Below are 14,735 nucleotides of genomic sequence, written 5' to 3' on the forward strand. Positions count from 1 at the left end.
CTTACAAGTGTTCATTTTAAGTTAAACGATGGGTTTAAGTTTCTCTTAAGTTAAAACAGTGCGATCAGTTATTTTTTCCTACATAAATAACTAAAACGTTTAAAAGCAAAGGCTATAACATATCCTTTACAAAATCACTCTATGTACAATGACAGTTTCATCTCAAAAAACTGTTTTCTGCCCCTTTGCATCTTCGCATCTGATCTACCAAAAGGTACTCTATCTCTCCCCAAATGACAACATTTTAATGTCGTTTTGTCTGATTGAACGTTCACCTTGAAATAGAATATTTGCTTTTTGTATTGTTTGAAGTCTAATGTAAGAAAACTTTGAAATGTTACGTGTGTTTTGCATTATTTGAATTCTGACCCAATGAAGAAAAAAAATAGGCAATAGGTAGAAGAAGAACCGAATTGTTATGAATTCGCTAAAAATTTTGTTTCGGTAACAAAGATAATAAAAACAAAACATCATTTGCAAGAACACAGCAAAACACAAATTAAGAAAAATATACCTATGATCCCCACAATCTACAGACAGAGAGGACAACGATAAATGATTCTCACTTGCTTAGCGAAATTGAGGGACCATGAGAGGAGAAATAGGATGGCCATCTCTCTGCTTTTGAGATACAACCATTGCTCTCTCTTTCTTCTTCCCGTCTTCAGATCTTCTTTTCCTTTCTCTTCCTATTCTTTCTCTCGCACGTTCTATTTTTATCTTTGTCTTTGCTTTTGTATTTTTTATTTTTTTTATTTAGTTTGACTTCCTGTCAAAAGAATAATCTAGATGATCTATAAAAGAGGCTATTAAAGAGCCCATTAAGTCTATGGTGTTAATTAAAAAAGATTAAGAGGATAAGTAAAATTTCCCATAAAATATTGGCGTGGGACCAACCTTTCTAGAATGTAATGTGCGTTAATTTTGGGTTACTCCTGTTAAGTAATAAATAATATTATGTTTTCCATGGCTATGTTTTGTCGTACTCTTGTGAGTAAAGGTAATATTGGGGAATATAAAAGTTAAAATCGTGGGAAGATGGATATATCATATATATATATAGTAAAAATATCTCATCTTTAAGAGTACATTTTCTAGATTATTCTTCTACTTGAACATGCTATTGGTAGTCGTCACATTTTTAAATTTCGTTTAGCTTCTATTTCCTCCCTCTCCTGTACTTAATTTTTGGTCAAATCACCATATTATGTATAATGACTTTTGAATTAATATTTAAAAGTACTAAATATAGGTGATCTCTCCAATTTTCTCTCAAAATAGTTTGCAAGATACGTTAAGCTCATCCTATTATCCCTCTTCAAATTCAAGTAAGTTCCCTCAATTTGTTTTGTAGCATTACTTTGACTTACTTTGTAAATAAATTGCAATACACAAGGAGGTATGTTCCCAATATATATTTATTGCTACATCAATATTGTAATTCATAAATTGACTTGCTCTTAAGTACTAAATAATATTATATGTTCTACTTGAGTTTTATGAAGTAAATGATATTCTGTAAAAAAAAATGTGACTTAATTTTTTTCCCTACAAAATTTCACAATAGGGATAAAATGGAAAACACAAGACTCGCATGACATAAAAGACAGATGCTTTTGCACGAAAAAAGAAAACGGGGACGTATGAATAATTACAATAGCATTTAAACAGTAGATTCAACTTGTGAAAGTACGAGAGAGGATGGAACCATCAATAGCTCAAAAAATGAAGATATTCTAAGTAAATTACTTAACTATAATTATTTATTAAAAGAATATTAAAAAACTATTCATAAAACTAAACTAAACTAATTAAAAAACTACTTTCTTCTTTTCCCTATTTCATACAGGAAAATTAACTGAACCTTGGAATTTCGGCCCACCTTCGTACGTATGCAAATATTGTGGTGCAATAGTATGGTATGAAGAGAGAACAATTAAATCTAGAAGGCCTGCTAATCCTAAATTTAGCCTATGCTGTATGGATGGCGAAGTGCAGTTGCATTTGCTTAATAAACCACTTGCTACTCTTCAAGAATTGCTAAATCCAACTGGCGACCAGCGTTCAAAAAATTTTTAAGGCACAAATTAGAAGTTATAATGCCATGTTTGCTATGACATCAATGGGTGGAAAATGGATCATAGAATTAATGATGGAAGAGGTCCTTATATTTTCAAACTTAATGGTCAAAACCAGCATAGAATTGGAACACTACTCCCAACCGATGGTCTAAGTCCCAATTTTGCACAATTATTCTTCTATGATACTGAAAATGAAGTTTCAAATAGAATTAATGTCTTGAACCAATCGAACAATAGCCATGATTCATCTATTGTTGATGCACTGGTCAGAATGCTAGATGAATCAAATCTATTGATCAAGAACTTTTGTATGGCTAGAGATCGTTTTAGTGGAGGTAATACCCACCACTTAAGATTACGTCTTATTGGCTCACGATCAACTGATGGAAGAGTGCAAAATCTACCTACATGTTTCGAAATAGCTGCAATTGTCGTTGGTGATATTGGTCTTGATAATACACATCGTGATGTCATTGTGGATTATAAAGAATGTGGATTACAAAGGATAAATGAACTGCATCCATCATACATGGCATTGCAGTATCCTTTTTTATTTCCATATGGTGAGGATGGATATAGGCTTGGTATTTTACGTAGAAGTGTTGATGGTACTAGATCTAATACAAACAATTGTGTTACAATGAAGGAATATTACACATATCGATTGCAAACAAGACAAGATGAGGGACATGCATTAATATATAGCGGCCGCTTATTTTAACAATTTGTTGTTGACTCATACACATGTATTGAAGCGATTCGACTTATGTGGCTAAGACGTAACCAAAGTGCATTGAGGATTGAATTGTATTCTAGATTGAGGGATGCAATTATGAGGGGAGACACAACCCCTGAATCAGTTGGAAAAAGAATTGTTCAGCCTTCGAGATTCACTGGAAGTCTAAGATATATGATTGAGAATTATCAAGACGCAATGGCGATTTGTCAATTAGCAGGTTATCCTGATTTATTTATTACTTTCACATGTAATGCGAAATGGCCAGAAATTGAAATCTTCCTCTCAATGAATCATGATCAAAGACTTGAAGATTGGCTAGATATACTTGGAAGAGTTTTCAAGATCAAACTTGATCAACTATTACATAACCTTAAACATGACCAACACTTTGGAAGAACAGTTGTTGGTATTCTAAACTAGTTACTTTTTTTATTTATCTTTCACATATTAATTTTTATACACAATATAATTAAGTTTCTATTCTATTTATAGTTCTTCACACAATTGAATACCAAAAGAGAGGATTGCCTCATGTTCATATATTGCTTTTCTTACATCCTGAGAACAAACATCCAACACCAGCAGAAATCAATAGGATAATCTTAGCAGAAATTCCAGATTTGCAAAAAGATCCTTAAGCTTATGATGTTGTCAAACAATTTATGGTTCATGGTCCTTGTGGTTCAATAAATCAAAAATCAAGTTGTATGATCGGCAACAAATGCATCAAGCATTTTCCAAAGAGATTTTGCTCTGAAACTACAATTGATGATGATCGCTTTCCAGTATATAAAAGAAGGAAAAACGGAAGATTCATTGAAAAGAATGGTGTCAAAGTAGACTTATAGTTCCTCACAATATTGACTTATTGGTGAAGCATTAATCACATATAAATGTAGAGTGGTGCAATCGTTCAAGGTCTATCAAGTATTTATTTAAATATATAAATAAAGGACCTGATCGTGCAACGTTGATGCTTGAAGAGAATTTACATGTCGAGGGTTCTTCTAGAATACAACATGTGATAGATACTGATGAAATAAAAACATATTTAGATTGCAGATATATGTCGACGATAGAAGCATGTTGGAGGATCTTCTAATTTGAAATTAATTATCGAGAACCTCCAATTGAGAGACTTAATTTCCATCTTGAAAATGAGCAACCTGTCATGTTTGATTATTCTGATAATTTAGACAACGTTTTGAATCAGCCAAATATTAGAAAAACTAAATTTACAAAATGGAAAAAGCGAATGCTTTGTATGAAGAAGCAAGAGAATTGACTAATTCTGATTTCCCTTCCAAATGGGTTTGGCATAATTAAGAGAATGAATGGAAATTGAGGAAGAAAATAAGATGTGTAGGGAGAATTTTTTATGCTTATCCTGGAAGTGGCGAACGATTTTATTTGTGAATGTTACTAAATATTGTCAAAGGTCCTCGATCTTTTGAGGAAATAAGAACTACAAGTGGTATATTGTACTCAACTTTCAAGTCAGCATGCTACGCTCTTGGTTTGCTTGATGATGACAAAGAATGGCATAAGTGTTTAAACCAAGCATCGCATTGGGCTTCAGGGAAGCAACTCCGTGAACTTTTTGTCACAATGTTGATTTTTTGTGAGGTTGCTGATTCTATTAAATTATGGATGTTGAATTGGAATTTGTTTTCTGAATATATATTGCATCGAGAACAAAGAATTCTACAATATGAGGACCTACATCTCACAGAATCGCAATTACAAAACTATGCACTATGTGACATTGAAAGATTACTGAACAAAAATGGAAGGTCACTTAGAGAATTTGAGACAATGCCATATCAAGACATGTTACTATTCAGAGAAGGTAACAATAGACTACTGCAAGAAGAATCCGACTATAATAGGATTTTTTTGGCAGAGAAGCAGATAAAACTTAGGGGTAATTACATTTTCCCCCCATTAACTACCAGTCATTGTCAACATGCCCCCATGAACTGACACCTCGACCAAAAGAGAGCATCCAACTACTAACTTTACACACTTTGCCCCCTTCCGTCAAGGAATTCCGTTAACTTGGATGGAATATTCCATTTTTGGGCGTTAATTTTGGTTTAAAGACCAAAATGCCCTCCAACAGTAATTAATAAAAAAAAATATTAAAATTAATATGTTTAAAAAAGTTGAGGGCATTTATGTCTTTTTACGAATTAAACTGACGGAAGGGGGAAAAGTGTATAAAGTTGGTAGTTGGATGCTCTCTTTTGGTCGATGTGTCAGTTCATGGGGGCATGTTGACAATGGCTGGTAGTTGATGGGGGAAAAAGGTAATTACCCCTAAAACTTATTAGTGGTCTAAATTGTGAACAAATAAATATATATGATGCAATAATTAGATCTGTTGCAGAAAATAAATGTGGTTTTTTCTTCGTTTATGGACATGGTAGAACTGGAAAGACTTATCCATGAAGAATCTTGATATGTCAATTGCGGTCCGAAGGAAAGATAATCATTGCAGTTGCATCGTCTGGAATTGCAGCACTTTTGTTACTTGGCGAAAGACCTGCTCATTCAAGATTTCAGATACCAATTAATGTAATAGACAACTCAACTTGCAGGATCAAGCAAGGTTCACATCTTGCAGAACTGGTGACAAGAACAAGTCTTATAATTTGGGATGAAGCTCCTATGGCTCATCGAAATTGCTTTGAAGCTTTAGATCGTTCACTAAGAGATATTTTATGCTTCAGCGATCCACAAAGTGGAGAAAAATCCTTTGGAGGAAAGACAGTAGTCCTTGGTGGTGATTTTCGACAAATACTACCAGTTGTAGCTAAAGGAAGAAAAGAATAAATAGTTGATGCATCAATTAACATATCTTTGTTATGGAAGAAATGTACAATTTTTACTTTGACAAAGAATATGAGGCTTCAGCAAAATCAAGGTGGTAGTGCTACAAAAGAATTTGCACAGTAAATTTTGAAAATAGGTGATGGAGAATTAAACGATAATGAAAGTGAATCGTTCATTGATATACCATTTGATTTGATAATTCAACATAAGACTCATCCTGTTAATGACATCGTGAATGATATCTACCCTGAGTTGCAATCTAAATACACTGATGCTAAGTATTTAGAAGACAGAGCGATTTTAGCTCCAACAAATGATGATGTACAAGAGATAAATGACTACATAATTGATCTTATTAACGTTGATGAAGAAACGTATCTCGGTGCAGATTCAATATGTAAAGCTGCGAGCAACAACCAGGACCAAGATATTATGTACCCAATAGAATTTTTGAATTCATTGAAGTTCACAGGTATTCCTAACCACAACCTCAGATTCAAAGTTGGAATCCCTATAATGCTACTTCAAAATTTAAATCAAAGTGCTGGACTTTGCAATGGTACAAGACTTTTAGTCACTCAATTGTCAAAATGATTCTTAGAAGGAAAAATCATCTCAGGAACTCATGTTGGAGATAAAGTATTCATTCCACGAATAATACTATCTCCTTCCAATTCCAAATTGCCTTTTGTTCTAAAAAGAAGACAATTTCCAGTATATGTTTACTTTGCTATGACAATAAATAAAAGTCAAGGACAGTCGTTGCAACGTGTAGGCCTTTTCCTATCTAAACCTGTCTTCAGCCATTGCCAATTGTATGTACCTATCTCCAGAGTTACAAGTAGAAATGGCCTTAGAATATTCATTGTAGATACACATGATGGTGATAAATTCAAAACCAAAAATATAGTATGTAAGGAAATCTTCAACAACTTACCTAGAGGTAATATTTAGCATACACATTAATGTTTTTAAAGAATATATTATGATACTTACAAATAGAATTAAATCCTACTAATTTCTATTGTTTTTTCAGGTGTTATTGAATCATAACAAGATAAATTACACATCTCTTGGTCAAATTTCACCCGACAATGACACATGGAGCATAAAAGTTAAAATTATAAGGATGTGGGATGCAGTAAACATAACACAAGGCAATGACTTGATCAGTCTAGATATGATCATGGCCGATGAAAATGTAAGTTCACATTAATTTTAGAGTTACTTTATTTAGCATATAACTTGATTAGATGACCATGTAAATCATCAATTGGATATGTAGTTCTAAATTTTGGCATTTCCCTTTTTATAGGGAACGGTAATATATTCAAGTATTAGGAATAAATTTGCACGACGTTTTAGGCCTTTTTTCAACGAAGGATGCATTTATTAGAGAAAGAATTTTATAGTGGAAGAATACAGAGCACAATACTGTCTAGTGCATCACCAATTTAAAAAAAAATTATGTTAACGACTTCAGTCTCTAAAATCCATGAAATAAACCATTCCATATCTCAATATGGGTTTGAACTTGCTGACTACAAGACGATAACGAGCCGTAGCAATGACTATACTTATTTGACAGGTATCAATCCTTACTTTACATTTATTACCAAATTTAGTTTAAAAATTTCGCCGTAACTAATACAAAACGAAAAATCAATACTATCTTCATTGATATCTCTTTCATTGATATGCAGATGTGATTGGTAGATTGGAATCGGTTGGAGTAATTCACGAAGTAAAGTCAAAAGGACGTCCAACCAAAATACGCACAATCCATCTTCTATTGGAAGAGTAAGAAAATACTTGAATTCCAAGTTAAAGACAATGAGCTACTGAACCCATAAAACAAAACTTTATATCACATAAAAATAAAATAAGGTGAAAGTATAGAAAATTATTTCTAACTTAGTTATGTACTATGTCAGAAACAAAGTCTTGCAGATAACTTTGTGGGGGTCTAAAGCACATCAAATAGATGAGGATTTTAATAAGAATACTACAAGACCAGCTATTTCAATTGTAACTTCGACTGTTGTGAGAACTTACAGAGGTAACTATTTATCTTAGTATGTTTAATAAAAATAAAATGTCTTTCCACTAATAATGTTAATGAATTTCTCTTTAAACATTTTGTAGGTTAGTACAGCTTATCATCAACAAGTGTAACAAGAATGTACATCAATCTTGATATTCCAGAAGTTGATACAGTTCTTGACAAGTAAGAACACTCCATTATATATATATTTTTAAAAATTTCCATTTTTAATAAAAACCAACATTTATTAATGAATAGGTTGAACAACATCACGATAATAGAAGTGAATCAGATGAAGATTGAACAATCACCAATAATACCAAATAGAGAACTTGCCTTGCATAACAGGAAGACAGTTGTAGAGATAAAACAAATGGAAGGGAACTCAGAAGCGAAGGTATAATAAATTATAACTATTAATGCATTTATAAAATATCATGAATACAATATCAATTGTTTAATTTTTTATTAAAAAAAAATTACAAGAAATATTATACACATGTTTATGCAAAGTTGAAAGAATAAACAACAAGTATGACTGGTATTATATTGGTTGTATAACATGCAAGACGAAGGTTAAGTTTAAAGAAGAAAATTTTTTGTGTGAACGTTGTCAAGCGGAACCGAAATTCAGCATACCAAGGTAAAACAACAAATGATATTTAATTCACACACATATATGTATAAATATATAAAAATTTCTCTTCCTAACAATTTTGGAAATGAAAGGAGGTTTAGGATACAAATTGAAGTATCAGATACAACAGATTCAACAAGATTCATTATCTAGGCAAAACTGCAAAGGAACTTGTAAATTTACAAGATGAGGTAACAAATCTGGAATTTTTTAGAGTACTATAACAAAATAAAGTCAACAATTCAATAAAAAAAATATATCATATTCTAATCTCTTTTAATAATATGCTATGTTTATGCAGAATTTGAAAGACAAAATCGTGCCAAGAGAAATGAAAACAATCGTTTCCAGAGAATTTGTCTTCCAATTGAAACTTAATGAATATAATTTGAAAAAAGGCTAGGAAAAATATATTGTTTCTGGAATCTTTGAAGCGCAAGTTACAGAAGAAGCTAACATCCAAAAGGTAACAATGCATTATATGTTGAATCCTGGAAATCTACACAATATTTACCTACATAATTATATGCAACTTCTAATGAAACTCGATCTCTTATTATAGGAAACTCCAACTGTAAAGCTTAGAGGGTCTAGCTCCAAACAAGAAAATGAATACGACGTTGTTAGCCAAACAACAGAAAACAAACAAGTGTTCAGTCAAGATTCTTCATCGCATTCTTCCCTACCTACAAAAGACAGAGTCGGATGATGATGACATACCTCTCAAGGTTCTTTACAAACAATTGAAAGCTACAAAAAAGAAGACATTGAGGAATACAAAGCCTCACAAACAAATTATCATTGATTGATTTGGTCCAACAATGTTTTAAAATGAACTCATGATTATCTTTTTATTTGTAATTTGTAATCTACAATATTTATAATATTGACAATATAATATTTGGCTTCATGTTTGGTAGTTTATAAATTGTTAATTATTCATTATTTTATAATGGTGAGTATGTGATTTTCAGACTTTCATTCTTATTAGTTATGATAATGTGTCAGTAAAAATTAGTTCTTTTTTTTTTTTTTTTAAATGTTGATCCAATAGCTAATATTTATTACCACATCATTTGGATTGTATAATATTATATATCAGTTTATTAAATAGTATTATTCGTTAACAATTTAATGGCATTAAGACAGGTGGGCACACACATGGATCATCTTGCGTGGTAGATATGTGGAACTAGCTTTTATTCAAGTAAGTTTGTCCTTTATTGGTTTATTATTATTATTATTATTATTTGAATAATAATAGGATTCGAATATCTCAAGCTTTTATTAGTTACTTTTTTCTTTCTTCCATGATGAGGATAATTCTTTTGTTCACTTTTTATTAACTTCATACTTTCTTTTTTCAAATTGACGAAGGGAAGGGGTTAAGAGAGGGGAGAACTCAATAATTCCTGTTGAATAAGTCTTTTGTTTCCTCTTTTATATGCTCAATTTGAATAATATTGAAATGGAGTGGTGATCAGCGGATGGATTATGTACGTTATAATGGGAAGAGTCAAAAACATCAATGTGAACTAATTATAATGGGAAAAAGATCGATAGAATAGCCCATTAAGACACTCTTTTAGTCTTTTTCTTCTACTTACCTTTTTCCATGCTTTTTTCCCAAGGACCCATAATTCCAATTTGGCCGGACAAGCCTCATGATGTAAGACGTTATTGTTTAATTTGTTTATATCTTAGTGTCCCCTTAGATTACCTTAAGGACGAAGCTTCTGCCATTGAAATTCTGATGTCGAAAGCTGATTGTCTTGCTCCGTGATAGAAACCACGCGCGTGGTGCCAAAATACAATTGGTTGATCAATGGGAACACATTCTCGTTGCAGGAATATCATTCATGAATTATAATATTAATATGGTTTCTCTTTCTTTTTCTTTTTCTTTTTTACTTAGATTATTGCGGTTTATTGCCAGCAACGGGCATGATGTCAAGACATTATTGTTAGTTAATTTATCATTGCTTGCCCCAAATAAAGTCTAATTATTAAATCTAAAGAACATTGAAGAGTCAAGATTCCTCTTTGACGAAACGCGGATTGGGTTGGGGACGTATGTATAGCCGCAGCTCTTGGAGACTTTCGAAGGGCGTGAAAGAATGGCGGAGGGTGCAGTGAGGTTTCTGCTTGAAAAGATTGCTCGCTTTGTTGAAAATGAGATGATGCTCCTGAGGGGCGATCGGGAAGAAGTTCTCTACCTGAGAGGAGAGCTAGAGCGCATGAAGGCCTTCCTGAAGATAGCGGATGCAATGGAAGAAAGCGACGAGGAGATCAAAGTGTGGGTGAAGCAAGTGCGAGAGATTGCTCATGAAACTGAAGACGCTCTTGACGAATTCACAATTCTTCAAGCACATGATCATGCGGACGGACTCTACAGCTCTCTCCACAGAGTTTCTTGTTGTATTAAGAACGTAAAATCTCGTTTTCGTATTGTTTCCGAGCTACAAGGCATCAACTCCAGAATCAAAAACATTCGCGGGGATCACAAGAGGCTGCTTCACAAACTTAGCGGAGCTCAACAAGGCTCGGGCTCCAAGAATGCAGGAAACACGTGGCAGGACGCGCTTCTTTTTGAAAAGACTGATTTAGTGGGGATCGATGAGCCCACGCAGCAGCTGGTGGGGTGGCTGGTGAAGGGCGGTTCTGGGCGCGAAGTAGTTTCTGTCGCTGCAATGGGAGGAATGGGGAAAACCACCTTGGCAAAGCAAGTGTACGATGATCCAGAAGTGAAGAAACATTTCAAAATACGCGCTTGGGTCACTGTCTCTCAATCTTTCAAGATAGAAGAACTCCTCAAAGACATGATTCGGCAAATCTTCGGCGTAGTCAGCAGACCAGTTCCGGAAGGATTGGACAGCATGAACAACGACCGGCTGAGAAGAGTAATCAAGGACTTGCTTCAGAAAAGGAGGTACTTGATTGTTTTGGATGATGTTTGGCACTTGCGTGTATGGGGTGCTGTCAAATACGCCTTGCCTAACAATCGTTGCGGCAGCAGAGTGATGCTCACTACACGCAATGCCGACGTAGCCTCCACCTCCGGCGTGGAACCCATTGGTAAGGTCTATAACTTGAATCCCCTGCCTCTGGAAGAGTCTTGGGATCTTTTCTGCCGGAAGACTTTTCAAGGGGATGCATGCCCTGCTTATTTGGAGGAAATATGCAGAAATATTTTGAGAAAATGCGAGGGACTTCCCCTTGCGATTGTGGCAATCAGCGGTGTTTTGGCGACAAAAGACAAGCGTAGGATTGACGAGTGGGAAAAGGTTTGCCGCAGTCTTGGTGCGGAAATCGACGGCAACGACAAACTCAAGGATTTGAAGAAAGTACTTTCGCTCAGTTTCAACGATTTGCCGTTCTACCTGAAATCTTGTCTCTTGTACCTCAGCATCTTTCCAGAAGATTATCAGATTGAGCAAATGAGAGTGATTCGATTACTGATAGCGGAGGGGTTTGTTGAAGCCAAAGAAGGGGAAACGCTGGAAGAAGTTGCGAAGGACTACCTCGACGAACTCCTGAACAGAGGCCTACTGCAAGTGGCGGCCACAACGAGCGATGGAAGGGTGAAGATGTACCACGTCCATGACCTGCTGCGAGAGATTATCGTGACAAAGTCAAGAGAGCAGAACTTCACTACAATCGCTAAAGATCAGAACGGGGTGTGGCCCGACAAGGTCCGACGCCTGTCGATACATAACACAACGCAAAATGTTCGGCAAAACAGGTGTGTTTCTCAACTACGCTCTCTGTTCTTGTTTGGGGTGGTAGAAAAGCTACACATTGGAAAATTGTTTTTTGGCGCTTTTAGGCTGCTACATGTGTTCGATTTGCAGTACTCACGTATACACAGGTTCCCAGTTGATATTGTGAACCTGTACTATCTGAAATATCTAAGCTTTAGGGGAACCAAAATTAGAAGCATTCCAAGCTTTATAGGGAAGCTTCAGAATCTAGAAACTTTGGATCTTAAACATACCCGTGTCACTGAACTGCCTGTGGAGATCTTGAAGCTCACACGACTGCGCCATCTTCTTGTATATCATTACAAACTTGAATCCTACGAATATTTTCACTCGAGATATGGTTTTAAGATCCAAGGAAATATAGGAAGTTTGCAATCCCTGCAAAAGCTCTGTTTCATAGAGGCGAACCAAGGCGGCGGGACTATAATGACAGAGCTGGGGAAACTGTTTCAACTAAGGAGGTTAGGCATTGTGAAGCTGAGAAAAGAAGACGGCAAGTCTCTGTGTTTATCCCTCGAAAAGCTGACCAACCTTCGTGCTATGTCATTGACATCAATAGAGGAGGAAGAGATACTTGATTTGGAACACCTTTCTTCTCCCCCTCCATTGCTTCAGCGGCTGTACTTGAGAGGGCGTTTCGAGAAGTTACCTCACTGGATTTCATCACTCCATGGCCTTGCCAGATTGTATTTGAAGTGGAGTAGATTAAAGGAAGACCCACTTGTGCTCCTCCAAAATCTGCCCAATCTTGTGCATCTTGAATTGCTCCAGGTTTTTCAGGGAGACACGCTGTATTTCAGGACCGGGGGGTTTCAGAAGCTGAAGGTTTTAGGCCTCGATGAATTCAGTGAGCTTACATGCGTGCAAGTGGAAAAGGGAGCAATGACCTGTGTTGAAAAGCTGATTATCCAGCGGTGTAACTTGCTGAAGAAGGTGCCATTTGGGATTGAACATCTATCCAAGTTGAAAGTGCTAGAATTTTTCGACATGCCCGAAGAATTAATCAAGACGCTTTGTCCTGACGAAAAAGGGTGCGACTATTGGAAAGTTGCTCACATCCCAGAAGTCTATTCTACCTACTGGAAAGAGGGATGGGAGGTCAATTCTCTGGAGAGTCTCAATGAGGGAGAGAATTCCTCCAGGCGCAGTACTATCATTTTGAAGAGTCATGATCTTCAAACGCGTTGGAAATGATACATTCAGAGATATGGGGCATGCCTGTACAAAGCAGTGATGATGATGATGATGGTGTTGGGAGTTCTGTAGTGATTGAAGCTGGCTCGTGTGTTGGAGGGCGTAAATATGCAAGTGACCGTAACAGTTCTTATAGTTGGATGAAAGATTTAACTGGACTTCAAGCGGCTTATTAATGCTTGGGGCTTCAGAGGTAACTTGTGGTTCACAATGTGTATGATGCTCAAAGCATCCAGGTTGTGAATATGTGTGGAGGATGAGAGATTGTAAATACTGTAAATGATTGTAAAAAAGAAAACACATTGTAATTAAATAAGCATGGGGATACTCCTCACTCCTGTAAATATGTAAATTACTGTTAATACTCCAACAGTTGTGGTGAACCACAAATTGTAAACATGTAAAGATTGTAAATACTCATTATCAGTGTGCAAGGATAACCTTTGGTTGTCTATATAATTGGGGCATTCTTGTACAAAGTCAGGTTGCTCTGTGGAATAAATATTTAATATTTGTTTCTTCTTCATGTGTGCTATTGAATGTGGAATTTGGCTATTGCTTGATATATATATATATATATATATATATATATATATATATATACCAAGCTGACTATAAAAGAGGTAAAGACGAGAGTACTGCACCAATTAATTTAATCTATCCCACGGTTTTGAATAACACTGGATAATCAATCAACTTATTAAACTGAATGAGACTAATCTCTACAAGACTACAATCATAAACACGCGACTCAATTGTAAATGCTTTGTAGACACTGCCTAATAACTATCAATTTGAGTGTTGAAACCATGAATATATTATCTAATCACACTGACAACTCTACAGAGGAGCCCTAAAGAAGATAATGATGAAAGAAATGGCAATCAATTTCGATATGTTTGGTCTGTCCATGAAAGATATCACGTATTTTGTAATAACTATCACAGCCAAAGAGAACCAAGAGATGGTGTTAGCAAGAGCACAATATTTGTTGTCTTAATTCAAGACATTTTCATCATTTCACATAAAAAAAATTATGTACGTGCATGTCTGCTCATTTTTCCATATGATTTAATGCCCTCAACTAACAGATCCACAAAATGATAGTGTAGGAAAGTAAATGTGAAAGAGGTGCCCGCTTATGGAGGATTAGGCTATATTTCCTAAACAAAAGAAAAAACAAATACCAAAACGGGTGATAGGCAACAGTGTATGATTGGCTAGCACTACAAGTCTACCACTCTGCGACCTTAATTATATACTCCGAGTATATCGAGTAACTTTTCCTTGTCAACAATCATGCGGCCGGAGCACCCCGTGTCAACTGTCAATCATATAATCAACAATTTAAGGATCCGGCACAAACCATTAAACAGACTAACAAATAAATTTGCATTTCACAAACCATTCACATAACGTTTACAGATGCTGAAAGCACGCAATC

The 14,735-nt window shown here is 35.2% G+C and overlaps 1 protein-coding gene across 1 annotated transcript; it reads left to right on the forward strand.

Moving 5' to 3' along the window:
• The first annotated feature begins 10,379 nt into the window (after positions 1-10,379).
• On the forward strand, positions 10,380-13,811 carry LOC133872519 (disease resistance protein RPM1-like). Its single transcript, XM_062310048.1, has one exon. The coding sequence runs from the start codon at positions 10,454-10,456 to the stop codon at positions 13,289-13,291; it is 2,838 nt and encodes a 945-aa protein (XP_062166032.1). The 5' UTR covers positions 10,380-10,453; the 3' UTR covers positions 13,292-13,811.
• The last annotated feature ends 924 nt before the right edge of the window (positions 13,812-14,735 follow it).

The sequence above is a fragment of the Alnus glutinosa genome, chromosome 1 (genome assembly GCF_958979055.1).
Source record: "Alnus glutinosa chromosome 1, dhAlnGlut1.1, whole genome shotgun sequence".
Classification (NCBI taxonomy): domain Eukaryota; kingdom Viridiplantae; phylum Streptophyta; class Magnoliopsida; order Fagales; family Betulaceae; genus Alnus; species Alnus glutinosa.